At 29.4% G+C, this 21327-nt stretch overlaps 1 protein-coding gene across 5 annotated transcripts in view; it reads right to left on the bottom strand.

Moving 5' to 3' along the window:
- The window catches only part of LOC143237785 (putative ATP-dependent DNA helicase HFM1), a 137483-nt gene that overhangs the window by 43748 nt on the left and 72408 nt on the right, over positions 1–21327 (bottom strand). For all 5 annotated transcript variants that reach the window (XM_076477365.1, XM_076477364.1, XM_076477366.1 and 2 more), the window contains 11 exons: positions 20142–20287; positions 18148–18195; positions 12289–12335; positions 11485–11618; positions 11209–11256; positions 9059–9142; positions 8618–8709; positions 4136–4242; positions 2295–2342; positions 978–1075; positions 96–227 (listed from right to left, as the gene is read on the bottom strand). In XM_076477365.1, coding sequence (XP_076333480.1) covers positions 96–227; positions 978–1075; positions 2295–2342; positions 4136–4242; positions 8618–8709; positions 9059–9142; positions 11209–11256; positions 11485–11618; positions 12289–12335; positions 18148–18195; positions 20142–20287 — 984 coding nt within the window. The remainder of the gene's footprint in view (positions 1–95; positions 228–977; positions 1076–2294; positions 2343–4135; positions 4243–8617; positions 8710–9058; positions 9143–11208; positions 11257–11484; positions 11619–12288; positions 12336–18147; positions 18196–20141; positions 20288–21327) is intronic.

Below are 21327 nucleotides of genomic sequence, written 5' to 3'. Positions count from 1 at the left end.
GGGTTTACTTAATTTAAAAAAAATTGCACTTTCACAATAAATATTTAATGATTTTGTTTTGTGATGTAAATACCATCAAAGAAAAAACTATATACCTATTTTATCCAGTTGACGAGATACGTGTGTAGAGTTTTCCCACAACTTGGCACGAAAACACTTTGATAATATTATTGCATTTAATAATCCACTGAAACCTTTCACTTCTATACTGAGAAACTCTGCAAGACCTATAAACATATAATATTCAAGTATTTTCTTTTGTGTGGTAAAATGCCATAAACATTTAATATAATTTCACTAAAACTAATAAGTGTTGGCCAAGATAGCATACATGAAAAGTGAAATGTTTTCTAACAATGTATAAAATGTAATGAGCATGATGAAACCAGTCATCATTGAATGCTAATTAAGAAAAACAACAACTGATAATTCTGTTTCATGAATGTTTATGTCAATACTGTTAACTGTAACCTCAAAACATCACACTGAATAAATGGATCAATTACATTAGTGTACATGTAGCTTATAAACACAACGAAGCTTTCTGATTGCTGATGTTATGAATATTCCTTGCCAAGAAATATTTAGTATGTGACACATAAAATAAAACTATAAATTTTCTGTTTTAAAAATATTTTTTTTACATGTATACCAAAGAATAATATATTGGTTTTCTGTGTTGTCTTTAAAAATATATATGTCAGACAATACACATAAATATTTAGTAGTAAGATTCCTATGAGATAAAAATTTAAAAACAAAACTAGCACTTTAATCAATTTTTAAAAATACAACAGATAACTGTTTAATGTGGAAATAATATTTCTCATTAAAATAAACTGAAATTTGTTCATACAACATGAATATTTAGCTCTTTCAGTAGGATATGAATAATATTCAAATAAATTAAAATTCTGTTTATACAGCATTTATATTATACTTCTTAAGAAGAATATGAATAATTTTATTGATCTCACATTTAGTTATTCTTTGCCCAGCTCTCATTATGCGAGCTAAATCTTGGTTCAAAGAAGCCTCTTGAACTGGTAGACATCCCAAAGCTGCTTGAATAAGGCTAAATAAATTTTAAAAATTGCACTGTATTATGTAATTAAACAATGTATACAAAGATACACACTGTACCGGTAAGAAGCTTTTTGAAAAGACAGAAGAATACATAGATATGTCTCAATGGCTAATTTTTATCATTGCACTAGTTAAGTGGCAACATGTTACAGGTATTAATCAAAATAAATGTACTTTCAAACAAACAAAATGCGTTTTTGATTAATAAACATAAGTTACAATAAATAAAGCTACCAGCACTAAAACATTTACTTGTTACTTGACTTTGCAGTTACAAATCGCTTTTACAAATATACTATTTATGCAAAGGACTCAACTAACAATTAACTCCCAGAAATTTATTTTGTATTTCACATTTTTTAAATCCATCACATCAAAGATACACAAAATATTTTATAATATGAATAAGTAGATGAAGACCTTTAGTAAATATTACACATAAACATTATAGTCTTTACGATATCAATTTTTGTAAAAATTTTGGAAAGATGTAACAAAAAATGTATGAAATGAATACCTGTAGCTAGAAATGTAATTATAAATCAATTTATAATCTTGTTTTGGTCTACTTTAGCCTTTATTACTGATATTTATAACTGAATAGATAACACAATAACTACCACTGTAAATGTTTGAAGTGAATGTGATAGTAGCCAACTAAGTATTTAAATCACAGTAAATTTTAGTGTATATCTATGTGTACAATTTAGTAATAGTCTGTACGTACAAGTCTAGATAAAATGAGTAAGGACCATCTTCTATATTTGATAAAGATGTTTCCAGCTTCTCAAGAATAATCAACATACACAAAGATAATCATATACTCTTTCTTTTGTTGTATATGCATGAATTAAAGTTATAATAAAATACAAAGCTTTTTCACCCAAAAATCTGAATTTGTTACAGTCCCTTCTTCCTGTACTAGTTAATTTTGGGTTCTATATATATATCTTAAATATTACAGAAGATTTTTATTGCAGATAAGGACATTTAAAAGTTTTAACATACTATTTTAGCAAAATAAAAAATAATATTTCATATGTTATAAATGTGTTTATTCTATTTATTAAAGGGAAACATCAAAGTAAACTATAAAATTACACTAAACAAGTTTTGTACTATACTAGTTCATTTACAATTTTCTACATGTAACATGTATTTGTCCTTAAATTTATTTTACTATATCTTTTAAAAATGGCTAACTTTACCAATTTACTTTCAAGTTACGTGTTTTGATCCTTCCTGTCAGTGGAAATCTATAGAGATAAAATATACTTGTATAAGTCCTAATGGATTGCAATGTATACCACTATTTACAATTACTTACCTAAATAAGTTGATGTACCGAATAATTAATCATAGTTACATCATGAATATATCTGATAAAACACATAAAGGTTATATCATTTAAGTGAATAACCTGGTTTTATTTATTACAAAATACTTACTGCTCAACTATTAAAGAAGGAAAAACACAGCAATAAACGATAATGTAAAGCATATTATTCTGGCTGTCGTTTTTTGAACTATAACTTCATTTTACAACATCATTCAGTACTAGCTAGATGGTATTTAATCAGAACAAAATTCATAGTACCATAATCATAAAAAAAAATTCAAATACTAATAAAATAGTTTGCCTTTTCACAGTACATGCATGTAAATACCATGGTGAAATTATAAATATGTTAACATTTACCAAAACATGAACATCATATATCCTACACAGACATATTAAATATGTTATAAAAATACAAAATGAAACGAGTGTCAATTTGGAGTCTGTGTTGATCAAATAACAAAGCTTTTATTTTTTTGTTATAGAACCAATTTGCTTATCTAATACTAACATAACTTTCAAAAACCAAATGATAACATTAACCTTGAATATTTTTTTTAAAGAAACTGATGGATCATATAAGTATGTTAGCAATATGAGTGGTTTTCTATTTTACTAAATAAATCAATAAATCATGGGGTATCACTTATTTCAGTAATAACTTAGATAATTCTAAAGACATTAGACAGTTTAACTTTATGCAATATACTCATACATAATTATAATATTATGTGCTGACAAGTCATGAATTAAATCATATTGTTCATAAAACTGTGTTTTTCTAAGAATAGTTTATGCATGATATAAAAAAAATCCAACTAAAATTAAAATGGTTTTCACTCACAGTAAAATACAAAAATATTTACCTATCCTGCTTAAGGAATTTACTTTTACTAACAAACAGATTTAATTGTGTATTTTTATAACATAAAGATTAACCTGAGAAAATTTACATAGATTATGTATCTTAAAATACACTGACATCTCATTAAAAAAACGTCCTTAAAGCCAGTCTACAGTTAAGTTAGCAGTAAGTGTCTTACAACACTAAAACCATGGTAAAATAGTAGAGGTAATTCACTGTGTAACTTCATATTACACTAAAGAAGTTTGCAAAGCTTAAAGCTAAATATTAATGTTAAAGTTATAGTTCAGCTTTGTCAACATTGTCTCCAAAACAATGTTGATGATATTACTACTGACTACAGATATGAAGGGTTATAAATTACACTTCATTTCAATAAATAATACATAGACAATGTGAAAAATCAGTACCTCAATAGAGCATATTATAAAGTAACTTAAACCTAGAATTCTACTTTTGTTGAGCTTTTAATTACTGAAAAATGAATGCAATGTGTTGTTGTTAAAAAAATAATTTACTTAATGTAAAGACTTAAATCTGTAAAGAAAAACAGATATTATTCTAAACACTGTTTATACTAGTTAAAACATAAAAAAATATAATTATAAATATGTTTACAGAAGTATGTTCAAAGTTTCTTTAAAATGTCACCTAGATTCAACAGTACAAGATGTTTAAAGTAGTTAAAAATAACATTGTTTAGATAAAAGGCCAACAGACAATGCTACAATAAAGAAATTGAAGAAAAAAAAACAGTTTAAGGTAAATATATAAATGTTCCAAAACTGAAATGAATTTTTACAGGCTAAGATTCATGACATGGACATGAAAAAACATAGTTTTACCTGATAGTAGGATGATGTTTGTCATGGTTAAGTGTATTTAACACTTTTTTTTCATTATTTCTCAACTGAACATCTTCAAACTCCTTACAACCACATATCACACTTACCTGTATTATTTTTAAAAAAAAGGGGGGTTATAATTACTTTGAATTTCTTCAAAATGATATGTATGATTTTTGTATTCGTTAAACTTGGAATAACTAATGGATACGTACTGTAAAATTATAAACTGTAGCTCAATTTAATCTTTTTTCTAGTAATAAAATATCTAATAACCAAAGATACCATTTATGTGAAAAAAAACAAAATTCATTCTTAGTGAAAATGTATTTGAAAATGTATTGTGGAAATATATGCAATACTATCATATAATGTATAATTCACATCTACAAATTTTTTTAATTGTTATATGTACAGATTTGTGCTGTACTAAGTTTGTGCAGGTTCATGTGCTAAATTTAACCTGAGATGTTATTTTCCATAGCTGGATTCAATATAATAGTCTTTTCTGCTTCTATAAACAGTTATTCTTCTGTTTTCTTCAAAACATAAAAGTGTTTATTTTTGCTTTAACTTCTCATCAGGTCTTGTTTTTTTCATTCTACCACTACAAATCACTAAACCTGTCATCCTTGAATCTCAAATAATTTAACACATCAGGTAATGATTTACTAGAGGTAAGAACACGGTGTTGAATATGGAGGTAATACGTACCCCTAAGGCTAGTTTCTTGGGGTACAAACAAAATTTGAGGGTACAGTATTTTTGTTACAGCCAATCAGTTTTAGTCAATCAGTCATGTGGTTTATATAGAGTACATAAAATTTTAATGTTTTTTGTTGAGATGAACTATAGTGTTGAACACTCAGTGTATAAAACACTAAACAGTTTACGGTCTAAAATTAAAATGATATTGAAGAACAACTAGCCTTCTTCTTTTAATACAGATTCCCTCATATTAGTCTATAGTAATTTTCTAAGCTGTTTGAATTCAGTTCACTATTTAGACTAGAACGTTTTAGTTCTGTTACATTTATTAGATAAACTAGAAATAATGACTTTTTTGTGCATGGAAGTTACATACAGGTATGATTTTTTTCTCTCTTGAACCATTACTTTTACATATGATTTATACATATAGATATGCAAAATGAATAACACTTTAATAGAACATCATAAAATTTGTTTATAACAGTAAGTGAGAGCAGCATGTATCCAATGATATCCATAGATGATTGCAAACTGTTTCATTGAAAATGTACCTTAAAATTTGTTGATCATTTTATTTTCAGTAGAGTGTACTTTCAAGAAGTTCTTTTCCAAACATATACGTCCATAAAATAAACAGTTGAACAGACTAATCCATGCCAGACGCTTGAGGTTTATAGCGCCACAAATATCTATAAACTTATATATTCGAAATGAGGCATCTTTGTAAAAATGAGTACTAAAAATTTGTTATAATGGCACAACATGAAATTGAACTTCATAATAAAATTAATAAATAAGTAACTGATTATACTAAATTGATTTGTAAAATTTTTATAAGTGTAAAAAAATGTTGTTCACAGTTTAAGTAGTTGTTGATAACTTCTGTAATTATATGTTCATGAAAGTTTGGTGGAGAGCCATGTTCATTACTTGATATGATGTTTACATGAAATAAATACTAACTGAATTTACAATAATAACATTATCAAACTGTTTCTTAAAGAAGGCTATTTCTAGTAAGTAATATACACATTGGTTTGCAAGAATTGAAATGGCTGTAATTTTTAATAAATTAAAAACTGTAGAGCATGTATGAAATTTAATACTGGTCACGTATAATATTACTGTCTAGATCCAGTACACAGTAAAAGTTTCAGATACCTTTACCTTCAAAAATGTTATGGCACCAAAGGATAGGCCTGGTAGAATTATATAACTGTTTTGATACAAATTAAATGTTTCCAAGATGATACCTCACCGATTCACACAGTTAAGCTATCTTTCCTAGCAAATCTATCAGAGAGATTTGCATGCCACCAGTCTTAAGGCAACTTTCACCTAATTTCACTTAGTTTGTTCCCCTGTTGTTGGTACTCATTTGGTCAAGTTACATTCCACTCTATTGTTCTCCTTTATTTCTCTTGTGTACTTGTTATTTATCTTGTTCTTCTTCTTTGCCTGTATTTTCTTCCATATTCCTTTTTCCCTGATGTCCTAGATTGATGTTATATAGCATTTGTCCTTGTTATCTTACCAGATTTTTTCCTTCTGTCTCAACCCTGCTTTTTACTCCTATTCTTCATCTGTATCAGTTTACTCCTGGTCGTCCTTCCATTTTAAATTTCAGTTTTTTCTCTTTTTCTAGTCTTCCTTCTGTCAGAAGTCTAATTTGTCACTCTTGTTGCCAGTAACATTCACACTAATGATTCTATGAAAGACCACTTCTTTTCCTACTTTTGATCTCATTTTCTACCAACAGTCATTTTTCATGTATCCTCCTTTGTCTCTTTCTTTTATCCTCTTCATATCTTTCCAATTCCATCTCTGGTCATTTTTGCCTGCTCTACAGTAAGCTATGGGCTATGGGACAAACACCATCCTACAAGTCACTCTAGACTTGTCCTCCACTTATTCCACTCATTCTTTCTCTGTCTTCCCTTTCCTTGCTTTTCCCTTTGACTTAATGTTGGCCCCTTTTTCTTTTTTATTCTTTGGTATAAGGAAGGCCTTTGTCATGTCCATGGGCCAAAGGCTGTCATTCTCTTTTTTAAACTACTTACTTCTTTTCACTCAGTTTTGTATATTTCCTCCACCTCCTTTCATTTACAGTTGTTACTCAGTTTGGGGTGGACCTATCCTGGGAGTAAAGTCCTTTCTCACACATACTATGTTTGGTACTTATAAGCATTTTACTCCTCTCTTGTCTCAACTGAGTTCTGCATGTTTTTCTTTACCTGCTAGCTATTACATACCTGATCACCAGGTTTTAAACTTCTCATTCTCTTCCTGCAAGAGAGGTTCTTTAGCTTTTAAGTTTGACTCCCTTGGAATGCTCATTCCTTTTGGGCACTGTTTCTTTTAAGTGCAGATTGCAGATAAAACATTTTATTTTTTAAGGTTCATAATCCTCTTTTCTGAGCTTCTCTTCAAGGAGCTATCATGGTAAATGGACCATACTCACTCTACTTCCTGTGCACCTTTACCACTTCTCAAACTGAAGATATTCCTTTGGTGGAAGCACATTTCCAGATGTGGGTGGGCCTTCTGATGTTTGGACATTGGACAAGCATTCACTTCTCACTATTCATTGAACATGTTCCCATTCCTGCCACTACTAGTAGATAAGTTGTTGATCATGTTTCACTTAGTCTTTTTCACAGTCGTTTCTTGCATCAATAATATGTGATATACTCATTCTAGAACCTTTTGCTTTTGGGCATTAGCCTTACACTTCTTTATTTGCTAACATCAGATCGATCTTGACTGTCTATTGCCCAGTAATTTATCTTAGGGACAGACTGTCTATCTTTTCCAGTCCTCCTTCTATCAATGAAGTGGTCTCTATACCCCTAGGGTTTTCACATGATTTACTCTCAATAGGACATTCCTTCTTAGACATAATTTCCATCCTTCTCAACTCTGGACTTCCTCTCTTTATGATTCCCTATTCCTCATTCTTTGGCTCTGGCTATCAGCTTTCTCAGCCAGACCAAATCTCACCTCTTTCTCTATGTTTATTCCACAACTCATTTCCTTCTTCTCGTCTTTGGCTTTCTAAACTTCTCTCCTTCTTGAGCCTTATTATTGGTGCCTCTTTGACCAGCTCAGCTTTAGTCTACTCAACACTTGTACCCCTCTTCCTTCCCCAGTATCCCTTTTTTCTCTTGATTAATTCTTACGCATCCCTTCTTTACTGAGGAATATCTTCTATCTGTCCTGAGAAGAATACATACTATTTCTCTTTCAGGGTTCCTTTTTCATTTCATAGGATTCCACCAGCTTTAGGAAAAGAAAGTGGCATGCAAATCTCTCTAGCAGACAAAAAAAAAAAGCAGGTAATTTGTGGGAGAAGGTATCAACTGGAAATATATTTTAAAGTAAGAAAAATGTCAACTTTTGAAGCAAAATATTATTGTAAAATTACACAACTTAACTGTTTTATTTCACTACTAAATCAATATTTTATTTTACAAATGTGTAAGTATGAGCATAAGATTTAACCTTCAACAGGTCTTAAAAATAAAATTACATTTGAAATCTACTACATAAAACTTGCAATCAGGAATAGGGATGACTTAAAACTAAGACTAATTGCAAAGTCACAATATGTTGGCAATAATTTAAAGGTCTTTTAGAAGTAACATGCATGATTATGTGACTTTTATCATTAGAATGGCATATAAAAGTACCCAATACATTCAATAATTGAAATATACTATTTTGATAAAACCACCTTTCTGGTGAATTCTCAAAATAAAGCCAAATATTTACCAAATCACACAAAGTCTCAGTTCCATTCAGTGTTGTAAACTGTCTCATTGTGTCAAAGGCAATGAAATATCGAGCCATTAGTCTTCCTTGCTCTGTTCAAAGTACGAATGTTAATTCATTATAAATTTACACTTTTAAAAATACAAATAATACTGAATATCAATATTTCTTTTGGTCAAATATAAACATTTCAACTAATATCTAGTGCTTACCAGAGGTTTTATAAAAAGATTACTTATATGAAAAGTCAGGAATAAGAGTTTTGGTGAATAAATGATCTCTAATATACGGATAAAACTAAACATGTAAATTTAAGAGTTTTCAATTTCTAAAGAAAAAATTACCATTTAAATAAAGTCATAATAACAACCTGCAAAACAATTTAACTTGATCTCATCATTCATTTATTTTTGTGGATTGTATATAAAATGTTGATCTTACCGGTTGGTTTCAAATCAAAACCATCATCATCCATTTTTACCAACTTGTACTTTGTCAAAGCATTCAGTTCCTTGACACACATGTCTGAAACAAGAAAGTTGACAAAATAATATTTCATAAATAAAAATAAAGCAAAGATATAGAACATCAAGTAGCTCATCATAAAACCTTATTCACACAGCAACATTTACAATTATTATAGACAAAATTGTTGTGTCTTATAACATGACATACACTCCATTGGCTAATTCAGGCAATACGATCTACGTAAGTAATAATCATTGGTGGCACTGATTACATTTAATTCAGTAAATGTAGAACAAATATATTATTTATTGTCTAGCTGTATTAAAAATATGTTATGTATTTCTGGCATGACTCAAGCAATCCTAAAATACCAGTATATTTCTTTATAAAAAACAATAAGCAATTTCTTCAAATAAAAGTTTCATGTTTCTTTCATGACTACAATGTTTTACTGTCAAAACTGTTCACACAACTTGTTTTAATCCTAATTATTTTTAGGATATTTGTATGTTTATATAACTTCTGATTGCTGTGAAGTTCGAATTTGAGTTCAACTAATACAAAACAAACATAAAAACTGAAACTTATTTTGATACAGCTTTCAAACTGTTGTTAAAGTTTACCTATTTGATAATAACTGATTGTTAATTTCAGTGAAAATATGCAAGACAAATTAAAGATAAAATGAAATCAAGTAATAAGGTGAAAGGTCATGTAAAAGTGAAAATTTCATAAAGAAACAGGCATGTGTTCTACCAAGTGAACCAAAGTTAACCCACTAGATAATACTATTCATGTATATTTTATCAACTCAAACTATCATGGCAAAAACCATAACTAGAAAAATATCTGAATAAGAGTAGTAACAGGCAAAGTACAAAAAATGACATTTTACAAAATGTTTAGCAAAGTAAGCAATGGATGATTTTCAAATAATATTTCTTCATGCTAAAATCCACACTGGATTCATTTATTGCACATAAACACTTTCCCACTTTGCAACTGAAAGTAACAGGAAACACAGAATCATTTTCTGATCTTCCCATAGATTCATCATTAATGTTATACATTTTAAAACAGGAAATAGCACAGAAAAAGCAATCAACTTTTGGCCAGAAAACCAAATATGTTGATCAAAGGAAAGGCAAAGAATACTAAATACCTTTCCATTGAAAAACAATGATATAATTTTGTCTTGAAAATAAAAACATATAAGTTTGAATTATGCTGTTTTATAACTACTTAGAAACTTTTAATTCACACACATACACAAATATATGACAAATTTAGACTTTTCATGTGTATGAATATAGCATTTTATCATAATCTTAAATATATTCTGAAGTACGTATAATAATTACGATATAACAAAGCAATTATATTTCAAAATATTTCCACCCACAAATATGTATTATTGCATATTACAGCTTTATTTGTAATTTTTTATTTACATTCATCCATTTCTACATCTTTGGAACAAGTTGTTTTCCTTACAAAAATGCAACTTTTGTTCCCAAATGCAGGACAGATTCAATTACATTTAGATACCCCCAAAAATGGTCAGACAATAATACAAGTACACATAATGCAAACTTTAAAAAAATATTGACATTTGATATCTGATTTAAAAAAACTGATCTATTGCATGTTTGCAGATCACAACTAACCTTGTTTTCAGTTTTCATAAACATATGCCCACAGATAGCACAAAAGTAACAAAAGGATGTTACATAACTAATACTTAAAGACTAATGTTTAATTCCTTTCATCCTGAGATGCTAAGCAAAAGAGTAAACATTTATTAATTGTAAGGTGTGAAACTGTTAGATTCTGTACAAAGCAAGAACTGAATATTTTACAATCTATCACATTAATAATTAGCTTTCCTCTATAAATATATTTGTTGTTAATTCTCTTTTTGGTTTCAAACTAGAAGATATTTTCTTCACCAAAATTAATTAGAGTCACATAACATAAAAACCATGTCACCCTCAATATTTCTTGAAAAAATGAGATTTGATTTGTGAATAAAATTATCAGGGCAAACTACTTAGGTTTATTGGCCTAGTAAATTAGAATTTATTTCAAAATTATATAAAAACACATAACATTTTAGTCCATACCTTGTAGCTTCTTTTCTATTTCTTCTTTAGACAAGCCATTGTTAATTCCTACAATAATTAAACAATACAGACTATTAATATGCAGCTAAAACTCCACATAAGGAATGACATAACTTTTTTGTTGATTAAAAAAAATGTCAAACTATGATTAACTGAAGTCAGGCTGTTTAATAATATTTTTAACAAAACTTTCTGATTAACTGGATTGAATAATTTAGTATTATTTTCTGTTTCTGTCAGTGTCCTTTAATGTTAAAAACATCATTTTGTACTTACCATAATGATTTGGATTTTTTAACACTCTGATGTACAAGAATGTTGATTTGAGCCACTCCACAGCTACAGACACATCAGTGATAGTACGCAACACAATTTCTGCATTTAAGTGTTCCACTATATGCTTATGGAGGCTTAGAAAACAAATGAAAGGTTATGAAATACCATTTACAAAAAAAAAAAAAAGAATAATAGAATCATGAATTGAGTGTTTGATTTGCTTTGAATTATGCACAAAGCTACACAAGGCTTGCTCTCTCTAATTTAGCAGTGAAAGACCAGAGGAAAGGCAACTATTCATCACCACCCATCTCCAACTCTTAGTCTACACTTTTATCAACAAATAGCAGAATTGCCCATCACATAATAATGCCCCCATGGCTGGAAAAGTGAGCATGTTTGGTGATTCAAGTTGCAAGTTGAGCTCCTTAAACACCAGGCCATGCAGGGCCTAATGAAATGAAGAACACATTAGCCAATCACAAAATATCATATAATAATTAATATTTTATCGAGGTTTAATATAGTTTAACAAAATTTTCATCACCATATATCTATTCCTGTTAAATTCATATATCAAGAACAGTAACGGAAATCTAACTGAAGAGGGTACAAACACAAATCACCCAATAAAATTCAACTTTGAAAAAAAAGACATTAGCTTTATTTTATTGTCAACTTTAGAATAAATAAATTATAAGAATATTTCTTCAAATAATAACAATAAAGAGATTTAAATACTTATCATAATTATGAATGAAAATGCAATTAAAATATATATTTTATTTAACATTTTGCACTAACCTGCTTTCAACAACTTGCATTCCATTCAAGAAGGTCTGATATTTGGGCTTTATAAATATACAGAATTAGTGCTACTGATAAAAGAACAAACTCATTTATTTAAAATTATATATGAAAAAAGTTCAACATTCATAAGTCCCCAAAATATAGAATAAAATTATTTTTTTCATACCCTAATAATTTCATTTTGAATTCAAACGTTGCTAGCAAGATTTCACTTTGTTGTATAATGTTATGTTGTGATTTAAACTACAAAACAGACTGAAAAGATTTATTAGTAAGGATACTGATAAATCTTTTAAAAGTATTAAACAAACAATTTTACAACTAGAAAGGAAGTTCAGATTCAGCATTTAAACATAAAAACATAATGCTTCTAACTAATTATTTTGGTAATGCTAAGAAGTACTTATTGTTCTTTTCTATGTATTAGTTTCAGATAATTAAAATTTTCTATTACAAATTTCAGTTTTTACAGTTTAGAATATTTTTTTAATAACAGGTACAACATTTCAATCACTGATGCAAGCATTCTCAGGTACACAAGTTTTAATGATAATTGAGATTTTAGTATTTAAATAAACATTCAACAATCTAACAATGTATTTACATTTTAGAATTTAGTGATTACTCATGCATGCTCATTTCAATTTGTGTGAATTGATAGATTATTTATTTATAATCAAACAGAAAAACAGAAACTGAATCAGTATAAAAGCGTGGAATATTTTATGCAAAGCATTTGCATAATATTAGAACTGTCTGAGGAAATAACAATCAAAGACAAATTGAGATGTTCCTAAGTATTTGTTAATTGTGGGATATTTGATTTTGTTAATAAAGCTTTTCTGATTTTTCTTCTGTTAACATCGGATCGATACTTTACTACTGTGATGTTCTGTTCAGGAAAACTGTTTGTTTTTGTTCATATACTTATAAAGGGAATTTTTTTAGTGTTCTTTTAACTTGATTTTCTGCTTACATCTTGTTTCATGTTCGCAAATGACTAACCAATTGTTATACTTTATTTTATAAATATCTCCTGGAGAAATTGGTTCATTATATAATTTTCTTAACATATATTCAATTTTAATTCCAGGGATGAAAACAAATCTATGTGTTATATTAAAGTTATTTTTTATGTGCTAGTCTTTTAAATTTCTGATAGGGTATACTAACCATACCTAATTTAGCAGTGAAAGACTAAAGGGTTCTTTAATTTGTAGAGTGTTTTTTTGAGTTTGCAAGTTTGTTATGTGTTTCTTGGCTGTGTTTATAAATCAATTAATAGTTTCTATAACTACTTTAGTAGGGAACTGGTTTATGTTAATAAAACATTGCATTAAGAGTGCAACATCTTTATCGATGTTTTCTATAGTACATATAATATATTCCAAATTTAGAAGGCTTTTTAATGTACCTAACTTCTGGTGGATTACACAATTAAAAACCATGTAAGTTTTGCTTTGTTTCTTCAGGAAATTTAAGGGGTAAAGTCTTGAGGGATTTGTGTGAAGTTAACATTTAAAAACGTTATTGAGTAGTTGTTTTTATTTCCAGTGCAAAATGTATGTCATTGTGTAGGTTGTTTATGTGTTGATGAAATTTCGTTTGTTCATCTAGACAAGTAAGGTAACAAAAAACATCATCTGCATATCTAAGCCAATATACAGGCACATATTTGGTAGTGGTTATTGCACGCTGTTCTATGTGATGTAAGAAAATGATGGCCAAAGTACCTGATAATAGGTCTTCCATAGTAAGTGTGTGTTACTGAAGAAATTACAAATCTCTCTGTAGTGCAAGCAAATAAGCATAGCTAGTTGTGACAGTTTGATTATGAGGTGTTCTCTTTTTTAAGTCTTGTGAAACATTTTCTGTAGTATGTTCTATCTAATGATCAGGGGTTTGAGGGAACAGATTTACAGCATCAAAGTAAAATGTAATGATGCTACTGTCTAAACTATGTAAGTGTTGTGAACAGTTTGGGGTTTTTCTTAATTGAGTGGATGCTTATTGTGGAAACATAAGGCTCCAAAACCTAAAGTACTTAACAAAGTTGTAGTTTAGAGTTATAAAAAGACATAATTTGGCATAAGATAATTAGTTTTGGTAACCAGCAAATTTTTGGTGTTCTTGATAGTTATATGAAAAATATTACAAAATTCAAAATTATTAGTTTCTTTTTACAATAATATTTTCAGTAGTTTGATCAATTTTTTGTTTATGTTGTGTTAAGGCCAGTATTTTACTGAGTAAACTTAGACATATCATTAAGGAATCACAACGTGTGGTTGGTTAAATCATGATCAAGTTTCCTTTATCAGCTTTTTGAATGACTTTTGGACTTTTTTTTTTGCTGATGTCAAAGTTTGTTTTATAGACTTTATTTTGTTAAACATTTCTTAAAGTTTTCAATGGACCTGCTTTTTGTTTGGTAGGAAAACTACTGATTAAGTTCTTCTTGTCTTTAAGGATGCTCAATATTTTTGGTGAAATTGTTAATAACATAATTAATCAGTAAGCAAACCTGAAATGAAACTATTAATCATAAATTTTGGTTACTTTATTCAGGTTGTGATTATATGTGTTATATTTAGAACAACATTTACTGATAAAATCTATATACCAATCACCATCAAACATAGCTCTGTTTCTACCAAGGATTAACAAATTTTATTTGATATCATTTTACTTTCAAAATCCAATACTGTAAAAGGGAAGGTAAGAATGATATCACAGAGATAAGTACATCATAGAAATAAATTTAAATGCTAAATATTTAATTTCAAATACAATACTTTTCTTCTACTATAACTCTCACTAAAGTAGAGATGGAGCTATTGAAAGCACCTGGATATTCTGTGGAATTGGACAAAAGAAATGTTGTTATAAACTGATCTTCAAAGTGAAAACATGGAAGTTAAGGGAACCACATGGCCAGGAACAACATTTAGCGCAACCTAATACTTAATGTTGAGAAAACATCTGATCTCAAACACAACAATTTGTGGCTCATGACAACACAAAGCAATCTAAAAAGGTTACACTTTCAACATCTATCAGGTCATCCCATAAGTAATGTCCAAAAATTTAATACAGAAAGTCCATCATCATTTCTATCTTTGTAGAAGGCTTTAATGACTAAAATGTGTAGTAGGACATGAACAAAAATGTTCAGTTAAATAAAAGAAACTAATCCAACTCCACTTTTTCAGATCATTAATCAAATAAACCCTTAAGAAAATGGATGTGTCTGAGGAGCACATTAGGCATATAATGCTCTATGAGTTTTAAAAAGGCAATAGTGCAGTAGAAACTATATGAAACATTCAAGGTGTTCATGGTGCAGATTCTCTCAATGAACGAAAATGTTGAAGGTTGTTTCAGAAGTTCAGATCAGGTGACTACAGCTTAAGTGATGTGCCATGTTCAGGTTGTCCTGTTGAGTTTGACTTGCTGCTGGCTGCAACTGATAAAGATTGTGCTGTAACAGTTGAAGAACTAGCACAAAAGCTTGATTCAACCCATTCAACAGGTTGGAAAGGTATCAAAACTCGGAGAATGGATTCCACATGATTTGATAGAAGCCAACTTTAGAGCAAGAGTGGACATTTGCACTTCTATGCGCTCTCATGAACATAACTCACCTTTTTTGGACAGGTTAGTGATTGGAGATGAAAAATGGATATTTTATAAAAATGTTAAGTGCTACAGACAATGGCTCAGCGCAGGTAAACTGGCTAAAGCACAGCCCAAAATGGACATCCATCCTAGGAAAATCTCGTTAAGCATTTGGTGGAATATTGTTGGTGTGACCCACTTTGAGTTGCTGCCACTCAATGTAACAATTACATCAGACTTCTACTGTCAACAGTTAGAGCACTTAAATGTTGCACTGAAAGAAAAGAGGCTTGCTGTGATCAATGGTAAAGATGTTGTGTCACACTAGGATAATGCATGGCACCATACAGCAAGAACTACATCTGCAAAGATTGAAGAGCTAGACTGGGAAAAACTTCCACATCCTCCTTATTCTCCAGACCTTGTCCCATCTGATTATCATCTATTCCATAGTTTGCAGGAATATCTTAATGGAAAAGAGCTTGGAACACATCAAGATGTAAAAACTATCCTCTCTAGATTCTTTTCCTCCAAACCCCAGAAATTTTATAGAAGTGGCATTCAGAAGCTTGTGAATCATTGGCAGGAAGTAATTGATAATAATAAAACATACATTATTGATTAAATAACATTAAAAGCATTTGAAATCCTTTCTCTTTTTCTGAACCTAAAATTAGGCATTACTTAAGGGATGACCCGATATATTAAATTCATTATTATATTGCAGAAGATGAAATGAAATTAGATCTTAAAATGGAGATTCTCAGTACACATGTAAGACAATAAAGTATGCTAAAGCCTTCCTGAAGGTGTAGTAAAGGATTTACAAAATATTGGTTATTTGTAAGTAAAATTGGGCAAGAAGTTTTTACCCTACTTCCATGGTTAGGTACAAAATAAATACATATGCAACTATCTGGATTTTAATAGAATGAACTGTGATTTGTTCTTCAGAAGACTACTTTTATCATAAGAAAATATACGGAAACCTAAAGTAAAGGTTGTTTGAGAACCAGAAATTAACTCATTTGAATAGGTGAAGAACATACTGAGCAACCAATAGTGTGTGTAGAGAATAGTGTTAAAATGATGAAATTAGAAGTAGTATAAGTAATTGAATGTAAATAAATCTTGGACATCTTCCACAGGAGTCAGCTTAAAAAAAGGATCTTATCAGGAAATTCAGCAATAACTAGGATTACAACTCAATTACTTATCTCTTTAAAAGAAAGACTTGTTAAAGACATCCATCCAGTTTAATCTATTTTGTAACAAATAAATCAGATAAATACTGAATTGCTAAAAGCTGTAGAAACAAATGTACAAGGAGTTTACAGCTTACTAATCTTACTGGATAAGAAGACAATCAGGAACCAAATGACTGTCAGAGACAGGCAAATAAGATAAACCAACAAGAGAGAAGCAAGACTGACCTTTAAAGCAGCAATAAATGCCAGCATCATACTTATTTCTATGCATAAAAGAATGGGCCAAAAATAATTATGAGATTAACAAAATTATAAAAGCTAAAAGCACATAGACCATCCAAAAACAGAAAACGTCAAGCTTATCCAGAGTTAGGGCAGGTATCTCCTTAAATACTTTTTAATCAATGAATAGCATTACCTATAAGTTTTTTAATTCAGTGCAGTGATTTCCAGCATTCTTTGGCCCTTTATTTTAATAGAAACTATATACAACTTAATAAGCATTTTAAATTGTATGCTATGTTTCTTGTTTAGCACAAAACTGCATAAAGTGTTATCTATCCTGTGCTGTGCCCATCATGGGAGCAGAGCCCTGACTTTTAGCATTACAAGTTCTCAACTGAATCATTGAGGGAGCAATATTTCAAATAAAAATGCATTAGTCTAATAATTCCTGTTTGTTAATTTTTTTTAAGAATTAAAATAAATATGTAAAATGAATATATATATGATGCTGCTTCTTATATTCAGAATTGAAATACCAGTAACATTAACGCTGGAGTTAAAACTCAGAGTGAGAGATAATTATTATTTGTCGTGTGACTGATTTTACAGTGATCAACTAAAAATATTTATATTGTTGTCAGATAACGTTTTTAGTTTAATATTAAGCATTTAGTTATCTGAAGTATAGAAGACAAATAAACAGTAAATGAATATATATCAATGTGTTATGTAACAATATTATGTCACTGGCAAGCAGAAATGAGGAATGATACATTTCACTTATCCCAGATAATGTTCTTACCTTCAGAGATTGTTTGGTCATAATCACAGCTGTGGCATATTCATCAAACTGAAAGTAGCAAACAAGTTTCATTTGTAGATAATCAGCAGAATTAAACAGAACCAGGGTATAACCTATATTATATTGAAAACATACAATTCACTCACAGAACTTTATTTAATAATTTTGCTATTATACTTCTGAGGCTCTAAAAATCTCAAGAACTCTACAGTTATATATTAAAAAATTAATAACTGACTTGTATATGGTTATAAAGAATATCACTGATAATAAAGGAATAGTTTGTTGTATTTAAAATAATTCACAATTAGATCACTTCTTTCAATACTAATTTGGGCTTAATTTTCATGAAATTTAAAAGTTGTACAAAAAGCAGTATTGATTGCCAAAAAAAAAGAAATCTAAAAAAAAGATCCAATTATGAAAATATTGATGTAAAAAGACCCTAAAAAAACCAATTACAATAATTGTGATATTTTTATATTGTATTTATTTCCAAAAAAGTACAATTAATGTTTAGTTGGCAATTTTGCATCTTTGTTTAGCTAATTTTTGACATCTTATTTCCCATGTTTTGTTATATTTGAAAAAAATAAGACAAAATCATGCTAATGTAACAGGTATCTTAAGGAAACAAACAGTTAATAGCCTCTCACACTTTTAAGCATAGTAGCAATCTTGGCAAATCACATTCAATGTTTTTATTTTAACCAACCTGGCCTGCCCACCAAATACAGTAAAGTAAAGCCTATAGTAAGACGAGACTTGCATTAGAACTTTCACGTATATGTACCATAATATGCACATGTATACACACACACACACACTTCTGATATGCATTGTCTTTCCTACTCATAGTTTATATTGACCTGCAGAGTAGCAAAACTAGCCTTATTTATTGTTATTCTGTTTTGTATTAATCAAGACTTTCATAAATTTTGTATGGAGTCATTATTATGATCTGTTAATTCATGAATTTTCCCACCTTTGACACGGTATTTCCCAGACTTGATTGTTACATCTGTCTAATGTTAGGCTTATACATGCATAACTAAAAGGGGTCAATGTTTCAACTGCAATGACTAACGAGGGAATTTATGAATTTTATTTTGCAAAGTTGATCATCTTAGGTTTCAATCAAAGGTTTATCAATAAGAAGGTGAGGCAGCCATGTTAGTTTTATTGTTATAAGCATCTAAACTAGAAATTAAACTTGTTATCATTCATGTTATCAGTATTTGTTTTCATTGTTAATTCCTGCCAACCCATATACACTGCTGGCCAAACTCTTAATGCCAATGAACAAAACAAAACAATATGCATTTTGCATTGTTAGACTTAACCACTTATTTGAGTAGAGCTTCAAAAGATGAAAATAAGAAAAGGGAAAATAAAAATAAAAACCTTTTTTAGCATTTAATAGGGAAAATGTGAACACTATGAAATTAGCCTAAATACTAGCTGGTCAAAAGTTTAAGAGCAGTTGAACTCCATATAAAATTGGCATCCATAAAGTAGCTTGTTCATGAGAGAATGTTTAGTGACTAAAATAGCATTATTAACCAAACACAAAAGCAAAACTTTCCAAACATTCAGATCCTTTTGATGGATTGTTCCAATATTTCTCTGGTATAAAGTACAATCTTTTTTGAACAAAACAATAAATGAAAAGATATGTTTATTAGGGTTCAAATATTTTAGTTCATGGTTAAGGAATTTTGACAATGGACCAGACTCAACATTATTTGTGTAGTATGGACATGGATAAGTGTATTGTAGCCCACATTCTGTTTAGTGTAAGGGTCCATTTCAGGGCAATAGTTATCCATCAGACAACATGAGATTTAGGTTGGTTATGTTGAGAAGTTCTTAGTCACCTTAAATGACATGATGCTTGTTAAAATCAAGCCTTGATATTTTAAATATTATAACAAAACTTAAAATGAGAAACACATTGTGTATGTACATTAAAAAGTCATAAGGCTATTCCTAACCTGTGGTCTGCCAGCTCGACCAATCATCTGCAAGATTTGAGTGTCAGAATATTCTTCATAGCTGCCAGCTACATACTGTGTAGTTGACTTTACTACAACCAAGTGAGCAGGAAAGTTTACTCCCATAGCAAGAGTGCTGGTAGATACTACAACATAAACAGAAAATGCATTCATAACAGAAGGAAATATTTCTATTAACTAAAACTTATTACAACATAAAACCAGTGTAAAATACACTGAACCATCTAGATAATCATTATCAGTAGAACTAATAATATAAAAAGTAATAGATAGATATTTACAATTACAGAACATGAAACATATCTCAACATTCTTCTTACACGTAATTTAAAATTCCATATGTACATGCCAGCTGTTTGCATTCAGAGAGAAGATAAGTCATTAACCAATTAATTTTAGCAATGTATTGGTATAAGTTATTAACAAATACCCTTACTAGTAATAGTTAGTAGGTTAACCCTTCAGTTCATTTGGTAGAGTGTTTGTCTAACATGCTGAAGGTCTTGAGTTCAATCCATTTGCAGGAAAAGTGAAAACTGAATTACTATAGGAAAACTGGTACCAAACAAGTGAATATCTCACAACTTTCAGAAAAGACCCAAATATGGACCTTATTTAGGAAGTAGTAATGTAACTTATGCATTTTCTACAAGCAGGATTGAATCTGGCAAGTTCTCTACCAACTGAGATAAAGCATTAACACACTATTTCTAGTTAGGTACATTTTATCATCTCAAACTATCACAGCAGTTATCTCCCAACATTAACAATTTTGTACAATTACCAGACACAAACATTCCATCATTTATTAGAAATTATAAACACAGTCTATCATTTAATTGTCATGTAGTAACTGCAATACTTATATCAGACACATACAACATTTATTAAAAAAATAAATAATCTTGACTAAAATCAAACACTTACCAGGCAATACATTAACTATATAGAGTTAAAGAAAATAAGCCTCTGAGAATTTGAAACAACTTTCACTGATAAAAAAATGTATATGCATTTTATGTGTTTCTGATTAATGATAGAGTTTTTAATATTTAAAAGGCCTCAAAGAAAAATAAAAGTTAAGATTTTTCAATACTGAAAATGTATTTCTGATAGGTACTTCCCTCTCTCACAAAATTATTTATTCTCATTCATTGCTGCCCCC

This window comes from Tachypleus tridentatus, chromosome 13 (genome assembly GCF_004210375.1).
Source record: "Tachypleus tridentatus isolate NWPU-2018 chromosome 13, ASM421037v1, whole genome shotgun sequence".
Classification (NCBI taxonomy): domain Eukaryota; kingdom Metazoa; phylum Arthropoda; class Merostomata; order Xiphosura; family Limulidae; genus Tachypleus; species Tachypleus tridentatus.
This window is presented reverse-complemented; position numbering and strand designations above follow the sequence as displayed.